This window comes from Tachypleus tridentatus, chromosome 11 (genome assembly GCF_004210375.1).
Source record: "Tachypleus tridentatus isolate NWPU-2018 chromosome 11, ASM421037v1, whole genome shotgun sequence".
NCBI classification, from domain to species: domain Eukaryota; kingdom Metazoa; phylum Arthropoda; class Merostomata; order Xiphosura; family Limulidae; genus Tachypleus; species Tachypleus tridentatus.
Window position 1 is genome coordinate 39,948,346 of NC_134835.1, and position 15,221 is coordinate 39,963,566.

A 15,221-nucleotide genomic window follows, 5' to 3' on the forward strand; every position below is an offset into this window, starting at 1 on the left:
CGTTCAACAGCGTTTTACCGAAATATACTATTCATAATACCTCCAAGAAGATATGATAGGTATAGCACACAAACCTTTAATTTGTGTGGCATAATTACCACGTTCAATTTAACACAACAATTCGATGCCCTACAACCCGACCGCATGTGTTTGTGTGTTTTCTTATAGCAAAGCCACAGCAAATTATCTGCTGTGCCCACCAAGGAAGGGTAATCGAACCCCTGATTTTAGCGTTATAAGGCTGAAGACTTATCGCTGTTTCAGCGGGGGCAAACTCGAGCACATTTGAAAGGTGGAGCTTTCTTCTTTAGGGATAAACTTTAAATACTACGTTCATATAATCTACATACTTGATATATGTTTTGTTTGATGAGTAATAGAATACTTACTGCATACTTAAAGTTTTATATGTTCCTAGACTAGTGTTTAGCATGCTGTGTTTCAAAGTTTACAGCTAACCTCGTTTTCTGTATTCTTCCAAATCCATGATGATTTCAACTTGGAGTATCAGTACAATGTTTTGGAGATGACAGCTGGTGGAACCTTTAAAGTTTCTTCTATACTTCCAATGACTATCTTGCCTGTAAAAAAAAATCATATCATTAATGGTTTGGCCCTAAAATTAGAATCGTTTTTTTTAGTTTTCGCAAAGTTATTATCAATGATAAAGAAAGGTTGTTTGTTGTTGTTAAACTTAGATGATTAAATTACCGCCCTGATAAAACCGCTTATGATAACACAATGTTTTTTAACTGCTATATTAGCGTTTTTAATTCTCAGCCATTAAAGCATACACTTTTTTAACAGTTTAAGAAATAACTATTTAAGATATTTGCTAATATTTCAGAGAGTTAAAAGTACGAGTTAAAACTTTTCCTTATATACCAGTGGATTCTAAATTTCGTGTATCAATGCAACTTATTAAATACAGGTGTGATGATAATACGTTGTATAATGTTAGTATGGCGAGGCTATGCTTGTGTTCACATTTCCAAGGATGCACCGTGACACAAAAATAAATAAGAATTAATTATTGTGTTTTAATAAAAATTTACTGTGCTGTGATTTTGGTTTAAAAAATGATGTTGTTATGGCATGTTTCACCATAACATCTCCAAAGTCAATTTACTCAAGAATTTTGTAATCATTGTCATTTACCAGAAATACAAATGACCTGGTAATTAAGTGCCTGACTTTGAATCCAAGTTCCATGGTTTGCGTCCCGATGGTGCAAAATTACACTCCGCGTATTGAGGTCGTTAGTGCGTTATAAGAGTGACAATAAGATTCGATTAGTCGATTAGAAAAAATAACAGCAGTTAGAAGTGGTTGAAGCTGATTAGGTGACTTCTTTCTACTTTATCAGTTGAAATTAGGGACGTTGGTTCAGTTAGCCCTTACATGTGTACTTTTGCGCGAATATATAAAATAAATAATCCTTTTACCAGTGCATTTAATCCATGCGCAGCCTGGTGTCGTGGCAGAATGTTGATCCAAGGTTTCATTGTTCACTTCCCATTAATGCCGAAAACAAAATCGCACTTTGGGACCGTGGTCGTTATAAAAGATATGATCAAACCCCACTAATCGATTAGAGCAGATCACAGTTTGTGCGGCAGGAATCACATTCGTTCTGCTCTATCAGTTTCAAATCAGGATTGGCTGGTACAGATAGCTCTCGAGTAGCTTTGCGTAATATTCGACAAACATTATGGAACGACCAAGGAAACTGTCCTAAATGTTGATTATGTTCAAATGTAGGTTCATTCATTTGGACTGTACTTGAGAAAAAAAAACAGTGTATAAGTCATTGAAGAAGACACTAGACGGGCTTGGAATAGTATTAACTATAAAATTATTTTATCTGGTTTCTTAATGAACAATATAGTGATAGTTCCCAGTCATTTAATCTGAAATAAACTATAACAATGTTTGGTCGAGACTCTTTGGTGGACATTCATTCAGGCCTCTGAACGTTTATAAATGCAGTTTATGGAGAATAAAAACTAAACATACACAAACAGCAAACTTTTCGCACACAGATCAAACCAAGAAGTGTTTAGGGAAATGTCTTACTCTTCTTCGTCTTACAAAATGACATAACTTAACTAAGTGGTAAATTTGTAGAGACAGAATGATAACTTGTAGACCTTCATTAGTGAAGTGACAGCTGGAGAAAAGCTGAGACGTTGATTTGGCAAGAGAGGGAAATGTGAGTGGATCTTTGTGTACAAGCCGTTGTCTATGTTTCCTATTCTATGCTACAGCCGTTAAGAGCTAGCACAAGTAACGGAGTTTAACACGTGTTTTGAGGAAGAAGTACGTTTATTTTGGTTTGTGTGGACTAAATACGTTATTTGAGACAACTATATGTGAAAGTGGTGTGTTTGTAAGCAAAAGTGATAACTTCTTAAGCATAATATTTATTATTTAATAGCTAAAATTAATATTCTTAACCTTCGTATATATATATATGTATGTAATACGGAAATTAAATATGTGAATGGTAATGAGGTAAAATTTATGAAAATTATAATAAGTGGAAACATGTTTTAAACTGAAAGTTTACGAATGAGTGCATTTAAAAGTGAGAAAACAAGGTAGGAATGGGCATGCTGTAATAAAACTTCCTCAGTAGAATCTCACAAGAGTGTGTGTCCAACATCTGGTCCATGCTTACTTCGTTTATTTTTTCTATCCTATATGCGATAAGTCAGACTGATTAATCTTATAAAACTTAGTTGTGCTTATCATATAATAACTAGAGGTTTCGGTGAATCGCATTATTGGAGTCAATACAGCAGGTACTGTAAAGTATGTTTGTATGACACCATAGCAGCGGAACTTATCATTTGGTTTCTACATCTCCTCAATATAGGGAATGACGTCCCTGTTTAAGGCACTGTTTCATGTTCCTCAAATAGCTTTTATTTCTGATGGTGTTTAGTATAGAAAACACTAGCATGTGGTCCCTGTGCTATTATTCTGTTAAATGCACTTATAACTATGTTAAATATGTTTGTTACTCATCTAGCAACGTTCAACAATGTCTGACACTTAATGAGAATGAGAAGTTTATGGTTTTATGAATGTTTTGTATCTCTTCTGCCAACTTTTACAAGTAGTTCCATGAGTTGTAAGGTTGTATGTATTTGTTTATCATTTAAGGGTGTCTCTCAAGATTTATCATTTGATTGTTAAATGCATACGAACGAATATCTTGTATTATATGTATTGTGTATCCGCCCAATTCCCATTATAAATATTACCGTACTCATGATAAGTGTAATTTAGCTGACGTTTCTCGCAGTACCTGAAACATCCAATTAAATTTGTCTTTATTAATTTTCAAATATATGAAAAACAAGCAAAGACGTGGGAATTGAGCTAATACAATCACAGTCCAATTTCAACCACTAAGTTCTATGTTTACGTCACCAAAGTAAACATAATAGGTTTAAAGGATATCACGTTTGAAAAGTTATTCATTTGGTTCTGATGTAAAATAGCTATGCAAACCTTAGATTTCATTTAGTAATTGGACAACTTTGATTTTCGTAAGTTAATTTACTGCATGATTTTAGTAACATTGTACACGTTCATCCCGTAATGTTTGCCTGAAACTGAAAAGCACGTTTAGAAAACCAAAGTTTTCAGTTTTTACACTACAACAAAAAACATAAAATTGCTGAAAAAGTAAAAAAAAGTAAGGAAAGCTGAGTAACCGTTGACAACAAAATGAAAAAAAAATCGCTAGTTTTAACTGATAAAACTGTACAACCAATAAAACCATGCCTGAAATTTAACAAACAGTTTTTTTTTCTAGGAATCTAATAAGTAATTGAAGGTTTATAAGTACATGTCTATACCGAAACTTTTGTCTTCTTTCCTTTTGTAATCTTCAATTTTCTAATTATCCGCGATTATCCATATGGACAGTTAAGTTTGTTAGAGTATGGGAGTATTTATAAGATGATAGATTCCTGTTTATGTTGAGTACAGTTTTGTTTAATCTTGTGTACAGTTTTCACGCCATGTTTTCATCTAATTTCTTACAAAGTGTACTAATGCTTTTAATTTGCGTTTTAAGTAAAGATTTAGACAGAGGAGACGAAATACGAAAATCGGATGATCTGTCTTGGGCTTTGGATCAACAATGACAATAGAAAACATAACTTTAGCGACATATTAGATCATTCAAGTAATGCTCATTATTTATTCACTGCTCTTGGATTCTAACATGTGTTCTCTTCCTTGGAATTTTAAATGGTTTTACCATTCTTGAGACATTATTGGAGAAGAGTTCCCAATAATAATATCGATGTGTGAGTGAGTTTACTTTTCCAAAATTAACTGAAACAATGTCTAATTTTAGACTAAATTTAATGGCCCAACTAATTGTTTTCCATTGGTGACAAATCTTTCAGGATAGTTGAGAAATCCTTTGTGTGTTTTAACATGACAAAGCACTTCGTCGTCAAAGGACTGTTACATTTACTCCTGAGCTTATGGGAGAAACCCCGATATGCCACAGACTTAGGTCCAGAAAGTTTTCTCGTGTAATGAGTTGCATTTACGTCACATACAAATAAATTATCCGTTAACTAAAATGTGTCTATGTTAGTGCAGTGTCAGCTCTTAAGGGAAGCTTAGTCGAACCACGGTGCTAAATCTAAATGTTCTTGACTTTTCAGTTACAATATTTAGCGGCAATAGTGACTTAAACTGACAATAAGAGACACAACTTTTTACTTAATTAATCACAAACATTATGCCTATTACAGGAATGTAGCAATAATTGTTCATTGTTATAAAATCCTGAGCAGTTAAAAAAATAACTGATGCAGTGCAACCGGGTATACAATTAAAGGTATGAAAGCGTGTATAAACTTAATAATCGTTGAACTAAAATTTCAATCATACGAAGGAAAGCAAAATATAATACAAAGAGACAGAAGCCCTGAACGTGATTAAAATATTTGATTTGCTCAAAAAGCCGGTGTTAATTTAAATTATAAAATATCAGTTGAAATGCTTTACTGATGTATTAGGTTAGATTAAGTTATATTTTAAAATGTTTGTCTTAAAAACTTCTAAAACCACATAAGGACTTACACACAATATTTTATAATCAGAAATGTAGGAAACACCAAGCAATAAAATTTGAAATACGTCTAACGTGCGATTGATAGACATTAATTTTGGAAGCTTTAACAATCTTCACGTAATTATAGCTTTCATTACTTACAGCTAAGTTTTAACAGTATTAATTTAGTTTGGCTTGAATTTCGCGCAAAGTTACACGAGAGCTATCTGCGCTAACCGTCCTTAATTTAGCAGTGTAAATGATTCGTTCGTTCTCTTCAAATAAAGATGCCATTACCATAATTTAGAGCAAATTATATTACGTTTAATAGTTTCCTGTATATCTTTAACAGAGATCTAATATCTATGTGAAATATAACAAAACCTTTATTATTTAATACGAGTCAATAACATAAGGGAAAGGTCGTTATTTAACCCAACGATAACTTTCTTGCAGTTTTCATAACTTCAACATTATAATCTAAATACTTCTTTCTGTACAGTATGTGAAACCTCATGTAACTTGCTCGTAGTAATAAGTGTACACTACACCATACCGTATATATCTTGCCCACTGCAACACATGCAGTACATCAAATATACCATAACCACCACACAGTAACAGTTATACAGTACATTGTACCTCACATAACCTGCCTATAGTAAAAGGTCTACAGTCACTTTACTGTCATCAATTTAATTATTTAATACAATTAATTTAACCTAGTTGTTTGTAATTGTTGTTTCAACAACTTTTCTCTTCCTAAGTTTATAAAGATTCTGTATTAGTAATAACTTAAATGTTTCCAGGTTATTAAGTCTAATTAAAAAATGATATACGTTTACATTTGATGACGACACATATTTACTTTTATTTAATATAATCTTACTTTGTCGTTGTTATTGACGAGTATTCTGAATAAAATATTTTTATCTGCACGATCAAAATATTGCTGTTGTTTTTTTCACTGTATACATGTATCGGACAATGTTTAGTTATTGCTAATACTGTATACACTATCGTCCACAGTGTGTTTCTACATGTAGACTTGATGTCTAACTACTGATTGCGAAGTGAACAATTAGACTGCTGAACTAAAAAGGAAGTTTCTTCTTTTTGAACAAACAGAAAAACATGCCTGTCAGATCAGTAGACTGGATGATTGTTTGTTTGTTTTTTGAATTTCGCTATTCGAGCTACTCGAGGGCTATCTGTGCTAGCCGTCCCTAATTTAGCAGTGTAAGACTAGAGGGAAGGCAGCTAGTTATCACCACCCACCGCCAACTCTTGGGCTACTCTTTTACCAACGAATAGTGGGATTGACCGTCACATTATGAGCATGTTTAGCGCGACGGGGATGCGAACCCGCGACCCTCAGATTACGAGTCGCACGCCTTAACATGCTTGGCCATGCCGGGCCAAGACTGGATGAATAATAAGATGTGGAAGATAATACTGCTCAGCATGATACACAAGTATACCCTTTAACGAAATCACAAAACATAGAATCTATTCTCAATAAGAGTAGAAGGTACAAAATCTATATTTTAGAAAAAGTACAAAGACATGAAATATGCTGGTTAATAAAATTACAACTAAGGAACTGCAGAGATCAAGACAGAAGATACAGTATTGCGAGAGAACAAGGGGAAAACAACTTACTATTAACGAAAGTACAAAATAGAATATACTGGTTAGTGAAATATATTGAGCGATAAGGTTTGCTCTTGTAAAGTATATAGGAACCATCATTCGACCTCACTACCCTTTTGAACCTAAGTTATATCTGCAGACTTGTAGATAGGAAATTTTGTAGGGCTTACTTGTAATAAAATAAAGCATGAACATATATGTGTGCATGAGTATATTTTTACGTTTAAATTTTAGATAAATTTGTAATAAATGTGATGCTCTTTCTCACGTGTGGTTCAAACGTACTATTTTACTTATTGATAATTAATTCCTACAAATATTTAGTTTACACCTTCTAGGTACTCAGTGGCAAGTAAATACGCCTCTGTTACTACAAATCAGGTTTAGACACACATAGTGGGCAGAGCACAGATGGCTAATTGTGTATCTTTGTGCTTTACAATAAGGAATCAACAAAATCTATTTCACCCAACTCTTTTTCAGAGGATTAAAGATTTTTTTATATTTTAATTGCGCCTAAATAAAGATTTTATTATATTTATTTTTTTGTATGACGTAAGACAAAATAAAATATGTTTAAAATATTAGTTTACACACACAATCACAATGTGATTAATATGATAATATTCAGTGTCTGTTTGTGCGTAACTCCTCCCGAACCACTCCTCACACCAACTTCGAAATGGTGCCATACACATCGTGTCCATCCCGAGATTTGCAAAAAGGTAAAACTTTTCACCTACCTCCTCTGAGAATCTGGGAATTTTGCAAAAAACACTTTCATGGGGATTTCCCGAAACGGACAACAAATGTACAGAACATTTAGATCAGAGATGTAAATAAGAAAGGCTAATAATTAACCTTCATAACTAAACTAAAAAAAGGTAATAAATAGTAGTTCAAAGATTAAATCTACATTATAATAAATGTGGACCATAGACCTATGGATTCGGAAGTATATACATAAGGATATTAATGTTTTAATAAGCACATTTAAAAAAAAATTCACTTTGAGAAAAAGGACAGCTCAAATTCTTGGATCTGAAATACTTGTGTTATATAACAATTTATGATAAATAATGCGTATAAAGCTAAATTTATCGTTTTTCTCTCTCAATTTAAAACTTTCATCAAATATCCGATGAGAAAAAAACAATTAGCTCTAAAAGTTATATTATAAAATTAATTTCGAGTGCCACATCTTATTACAAATTTCGTATGAGATAAAGTTTTATTCACAAAAATTTGATTTACCGCTGACGAAAGTGGCTTGTCGCAAAAACAACTGTGTCGTGAGTATTTTTAAACAGATCTCTATCTTTAAGAGAAGTTACTGGGATATACGGAAGCTAATGAGTATTCAGATTAGGGTTTAAAGTTATTCCATTGTAACAGATTTACTGTTATAATTGTGATTACCGTATATTATTCTGAAAAGTACAGAATTTGACTAGGAATGTTTATAGACTTCGAACATTACAAACTGTTCAACTTCAGTGAATTACCTCGGATGTTATTATCTCTACGAGGACATTAAATATTTTATTCGGTAAAAAGTAAGCTTGTAACCAGTGTGAGGCCAAACAAACTAACTAGCTTAAACTAAGTGTGACAGTGTCAACTCAGAATTAATTTGCTCGTCTTGCACCTGGATTGCACCTCAGTATTGTTTGTAAGTTTGTTTAGTTCTTGTATATAAACCATCATTTGTAGTAACTATTAGTAATAACAACTATCATAAATTGTACTGTTTTTATGTTTGTATATTAAACTATATTTGTGTTAAAAGAAATTGTATTAATCGTGTTGTCAAATAACATAAATTTGACACATATGAACATTTTATGGACTTTTAAATTCAAATTCAAATTTCCGATTATTTGAAATAGCAACACTTTAACATACGAACACAATAAATCGGAGAGTCGTCCGAAATAAATTACAATACGTAACATCCATAAGCAATATTTTAATACACAACGTAAGAAGAGAAAGCTGCTTTAAAATATAATACTATAAATTGTAGTTCTAAAGAAAAGATGTGTATCCAATATCTACTCTCACCGTCATGTTCTAAGTGATGATTGCACAATTTACTCGTTGATTTTCAGCACTTATTAATTAGATGTTGTGTGGGTCCTGAAATTTACACAAAGGTAAAAAGTTTTCACACAATCCCTTAAACACAACACTTTTACGGGTATTTCCCACAAGTGGATACAAATTGTTATTGATTTACACTAAGTCATGTAAATAAGTAGGCCTATTAATTACAGTTTATAACACGGTTGAAGATAACGGGTTTAAAATTATTCCATAAATTATATTTTAATACACAAGATAATAAGAGAAAGCTGTTTGAAATATAATAATATAAATTATAGTTTTAAGTAAAATATGTGTATTGAATATTTACCCTCACCACTGTGTTCGAGACGATTATTGTACAAGTTACATGTTGATTTTCAGCGCTTATCAATTAGAGGTACACAGAGATACGAAAACGTAAAGTGCCACCTATTTCATAAAGGATGCTTACCTTGAAGGTTGTATATTAATGTTTTATTAGAATTTAGAAAGTATATTGTTTTATTCATTACTTCATTACCCTCTAATCGATCTTTTGAACACAAAACTTTAATTAGAGTCAAACTTTCTTTCTTTTCTTAGTATCTTCTATTTCTAGAAAGTAATTAAATCTTGGTAAATAGTCATTTACACTTGAGGCTTAGTTTCTCATCACTTGTGTTAAGGGTAAATTAAGAGGCTCTGTCTTTCAATAGCATGACTGTTTTTCTCTGTGTCCGGAATGTTAATATTTAATTTGATAGATCGTACGAGCAAGGTTTAATGTATGAGCGAAAAAAATTAGAACGAAAAGTAAGTTAAATGATCATAGTTTCGCTTTTGTTTCCCGAACACTATATTCCCTGGCCTCATTATTGTGAGTAAATGAGTAGAAAAATAAGAACAAGTGTTATATAATCCTGTCACATATTTACTGCACGAAAAAAGCTGTAACGTAAGTTATTCTAATCCACTCACTTGTCGCAAGATCGACGATAGTACTGATATTTTATTCTGTCGTCAAATACAAACTTCACATTCCTTTTAAAGTTTTCTGGCCTGACTTTTATGAATTTCTTAAATAGTAGAAAATGTATCTAATGCTGGTTCTCACACGTTATACAATACAGATAAATAAATTGTACTCCTGATTGAATATGATGAATAATTTTTTTAACATTAAAGTTATAGATGTTAACTGGCTCAAAAGTCACTTAAAAAGTCTACATTCAACACACAATATAATAGTCAGTGCATCCTACTATAATTTAGATCCACATGTCGTATTTCCACTACCAACGAGGACTAAAATGCATCCAGAAAGTCAATCAGCACGATGTAGTCTTAGGCTAGGTTTTTAGTACAGCTGAGCCTAAATGTGGCAAATGACTTTGTGTCACTGCCCTCCTCCATCACACATCCATAGTTAATTAATTTATAATCTCTTTCAATATGTTTCATGAAAGACATACAGATTGATCAAAATAAAGCGGAATCAAACTTGGTACACTTGCTCAGGTACCATGGGTGGGTCTTCTGATCATTTTTGATGGTTTTCTTCTGGGATGTATGCCCTTGGTTTAGCTATAGACGAAAATTAGCAAAATCGAATTAGCTTGAGCCATATATTGCGGCATCTGAGAATTATGAGGGAGGACCTTTAAGCCCAGGAGCAAAACGCGGAGATTTATGCTAGTTTTAATAAAAGTGGCACAGAAGCAAAATTAGTACTTGTGTATGTGAGTTAGTTTAACGGTACATTGCACAAACATATTTAAACACTAATGAATGCCAGAAAATTACGCTATGGATTATACAATATTTGACGTATTATACTCTTCAAGAAAAAACCTTTTGTCTGATCTCTAAAAAAATTAAATATTGTTATTATTTACTGACGAAAAGAATTTTATTTTACCTCTCGCAGTGAAATAAAAAATCCATATTGTCTAATTTTATTTAATAATATCATAAATCATTAAGCTTCTTATAATATTTGTAACTTCCGAGGATACTTGGGTTGAAAGTTTTACATAATTCACTTCCCAAAATCCTCCGTCACATCAAGCATACTAGTCCTTTCAGTCGTGAGTTCTTTATAATGTATCGACCAATCCCACTATTCGTTAGTAAAAGAGTAGCCCAAGAGTTGGCGATGAGTAGTGATGACTAGCTGCCTTCTTATCTAGTCTTACACTGTTAAATTAGGGGCGGCTGGTGCAGATAGCCCTCGTGTAGATTTGCACGAAATACAAAAACAAACAAATTACCCAAAATATCTCTGGTTTGAAGTTTGTAACGGTCCTCAAAAAACGTGACAAAATATTTGCGATTTGTATGTATTGACCTTTCTTCTCATTACATCACAAAATGACCTATCAGTGGATAAGCGGTGATATTGTGATTACCCATAGTGGTCACAGTGCAGGTAGCCCATACTTTACATTTAAAAAAATCTTTAAAAGCGATGCACTTAAAAGAAGAAATGACTTTAGTCGTTGTTTGCGTGTGAATATTGAAAAATATAGAACGTGATACAGTATGAACACATTATTAATAAAACCAAGTGGCATAACAATGATTTGCTAGATGGCGCTAAGCGGTTTCTACACTTTAGATGGTGGTATAGCAGATATCAAATAACTTCGTACTTTTTATTTTGTATCCCTCATCAAAACAACTCTTATTTTTAATTGTTCCGTTTGATGTTCTACTTTTTTTTTTTTGCGTGATAAAGATACAATAATTTATATCATGCAAAATCCTGAGTTTAAATAGAAACACTTGAAGCTGGAATAGTAATTATTTTCCTCTACAAATCAAGCTTACCAGACTCCAGAGAAATATTTTATATCTGATCATGAGATTGCAATGAATCATATACACGGTGCACTTGAAAAGCCCGTGAACTTAAATACGCGTAAAATTTATTCATAGCTATGTATGAAAATAAGTAAGAAATACATAATGAATTAGAGGAAAGTAAATAAAAACTAAAAGTTTTATATAAAAGAGGGAATAAACAATGTTTGACGATTTAGAATAAAGAATTTTAAGAGCTCATTAGTGAAACAAAGAAAAATATCCGATAATATAGCAATCATACTACATCTGCTGTACGTATTGTTAATGAGACATTTCTTACAATACCAGGTCTCAACAACCAAAAGAAAAAAATAATATTTCATCCATGTAAAGAGGAAAACAAAGTAAACATATTATGTATAATGATATTAAACTTAAAAAAACAATCATAATATATAATAAAGAAATAATCTTTACAGAATAAGCACAACTTCTACCTTAACTACAGAAACAAATGTAATATTAAATGTACAAACGCTTGAACTATTTTATTCAGTATATAATCCGTACAACATATAAAAACATTTGATGAATCTTATTTTGCTCATTGAATTTATGTGATCGCGATTGCACCAGTACTTATAAATAATCTAATGACTGCTAGCGGTTCCGTGAAATGATGTAAAAATAAAATGAATCATATTTGTTTTTGTTGCAAAAAACAAACAGAAAACGTAAACAAAATCATTATGTATCATTTGTAATTTGTATGAATATCTAATATCGTAAATTTATTTATAACTGATTCTTATTATTTTGGAAAGGATAGCATCTACACACATGAAAATCTTCGTGTTATAATAAAACCTTTGCATTGCATATCCAGATCTTAATACAGATCAACTATTGGAGATAAACATTAAGAAAATTTATTAAAACAGATGTTAAAATGTTATGAGTATGTTTATATGCGATACTTATTTATTCTCACTTGACATTAAAATATAACATAGATGTCTTTATTTAGCTCAACTCCTGTTTGTTTAAGAAAAAAAAGGTATTCAAATATAAAACTTCCTGTTTCTTTGTTTGAATCATAACAAAAATCAAGTTCATGTCATCTTGTATATATATATATATAGAGAGAGAGAGACGGGTCTCAAGAACAGTTTTCGATTTATTATTATCATTGTACATATATACTTGTATATTCAGAGAGGGAGGGGGCTGAAGAACAGTTTATAACTGTTCAAAATATTGTTAACAGTTTTCGATTTATTATTATCATTGTACATATATACTTGTATATTCAAAGAGGGAGGGGGCTGAAGAACAGTTTATAACTGTTCAAAATATTGTTAACAGTTTTCGATTTATTATTATCATTGTACATATATACTTGTATATTCAGAGAGGGAGGGGGCTGAAGAACAGTTTATAACTGTTCAAAATATTGTTAACAGTTTTCGATTTATTATTACATTATACATTTATACTTATATATTCAGAAAGGGATGGGGCTGAAGAACAGTTTATAAGTGTTTAAAATATTATTAACAGTTTTAGATTTATTATTATAACTAATTCCGAGAGAATATTTTTGATATTTTAATGTTGTTTCTTGTAACACTATAAAACAATAGACTTACAGTTGGCGTTCCCCTTCTTTCAGGCAAATCGGTCGCTTGCTGCAAGAAGTCCCCAAAATCCGTTGGCGTTGATAGATGACATAGACACCTCAGAATTTATTCAGCGCTATGTTTTTGAAGCAACAGTGTGTGTGTGTATAATAATTTACGATTAAAGTTAAACTATAGCCATATGGTATCATGTCTTCGACCAGAATTTGTAATAATTTCAATGGAAGCAAGGTATTTTACTCCAAATATTCGGCGTAGGCGTAACAGTACAGACCGTTATCCAATGATGAAACTTCTTTCTCAAGTTCATTGTTGGAGCATGCGTTCTTTGATCCACTGAAACCCTACAAAATTTAGTATTTCTTAATCGTTTTATCGTGTATTACAGGTGCAATGACGTCAAAAATCTTTCCACCAATAAGGCTTCTCTATCATAAATAAACTCTTGAAAAATTACATTTTGCTAGAGTGTTGTTAATAGAAATATAGTTTGTACTTTTAAGGGTCGGCATGAAAATTTTCAATAATATAAATACTTAACTTTTCTTCTAATCAAACAAACAATTTACAAGATCTTGTATATACTTTTCACAAAAAACGCGTATCGTGAGATTATTCTCTTACGAATGATGAAATGCTGATTAAGAAATTTATTAAAATCTTGGGCCAAACCTAAAGTCGTATAACACAGTTGCAGAATTGTGTTTTCTGTAAGAGTGTATTTTCTTCTTCGAAACATCCAATTCTTCAGCGTTGGGAAACCTGTCAAGTGTTTTTGAAACATGGGAACCACGGTATCGAATGAGATACGTAACAAGACCTTGTAATATTTCAAGGAGGTTAAAGCAAAATTCGTTAACAATTTTTTTCGGTTTGTTTCACGAGGGATGTACAGATTGATTAAAACAAAGCTACCTGGATCCTTTTAAACGTCATAGTTTATCAGAGTTTGAGATACTCAATAGAGTATAGTTGACTATTTCAACAAAAAGCAAAAAATGGGCTATCTGCGCTGAGTTCGTCAAGAAAATCGAACCCTGAATTTTAGTGTTATGAGTAATCAAACTAACTTCCTTGGGAAGTCAAGTTTTAATATAAAGAAATTTAGAACAATATTTGTTTCAATTTCAAATTATAGAATGTATTTATAACATTCTATGCGTCATAATAGTTATAGTTATACAACTCAGTGGTTTTGTGAATTTGTTTTCCAGAAGAGTGTTGTATTCACGTTACTAACTGCTTTAACTTTTCGAATAAAACTGGTTAATAAAGTGAATATTTATTTATTAAAAACCAAAGGTTATTTATAGCCAAAACATTTTAATGTAAACAGTGTGTTAGGATGGAATCTGACTTGGTGAATGAGACTGTATACCAACAATTCTGTTCTACAAACGTGATCGGATAATGTTTCTTATGGAGTTTAGCTTGTGTCACATTGTTTTCACTTATCTCTAGCAGAGCAAAATTGATTTGATCGAGTGACGAAATACAACCGTCCTCTGTCAGTTTCCGGATGTATTATCTTAACCCACTAATAGAACTCTGTCTAAACTATTCCATCCAGGTAATTGATTCCTACAATGGTAATGAACACTGTGTTTAAACGTGTTTACTCTACAAATGGGTCATAGTAACTCATTTACAATTTGGTCATAGTCTGTTGGTACTAATTTCGTTATACAGGAAATTTCTTTAGGGACCTTCAAACTGATGAAAGATTTTATTTTTTATTGGATTTCAAGCAAAAGCTACACGAGGGCGATCTGCGCTAACCGGGCCTACTGTAGAAATGACGTTCTATTGGAAAGTCAGTTAGTCCAACACCATCTGTCGACAAGTCTTGATCTCTTCTTGTCTACTGAATAATGAACTCTGACTGTTACTCTTATAACGCAGCCATGGCCACATAACAAAGATATCCACAATGTAACACGTTAATTATTGAACCGTAAACAGCTCATTTA

The 15,221-nt window shown here is 32.0% G+C and overlaps 1 protein-coding gene across 2 annotated transcripts in view; it reads right to left on the bottom strand.

Moving 5' to 3' along the window:
- The window catches only part of Hdc (histidine decarboxylase), a 38,185-nt gene extending 24,695 nt beyond the window's left edge, over positions 1-13,490 (bottom strand). The window contains exons 1-2 of one of the 2 annotated variants that reach the window (XM_076466922.1): positions 13,261-13,490; positions 460-581 (exon numbers count right to left, since the gene is read on the bottom strand). In XM_076466922.1, coding sequence (XP_076323037.1) covers positions 460-487 — 28 coding nt within the window. In that variant the 5' untranslated portion in view covers positions 488-581; positions 13,261-13,490. Of the gene's footprint in view, positions 1-459; positions 582-1,445; positions 1,590-13,260 lie in introns of those variants that run through there. The other variant, XM_076466921.1, reaches the window with a different exon arrangement.
- Between the last annotated feature and the right edge of the window lie 1,731 nt (positions 13,491-15,221).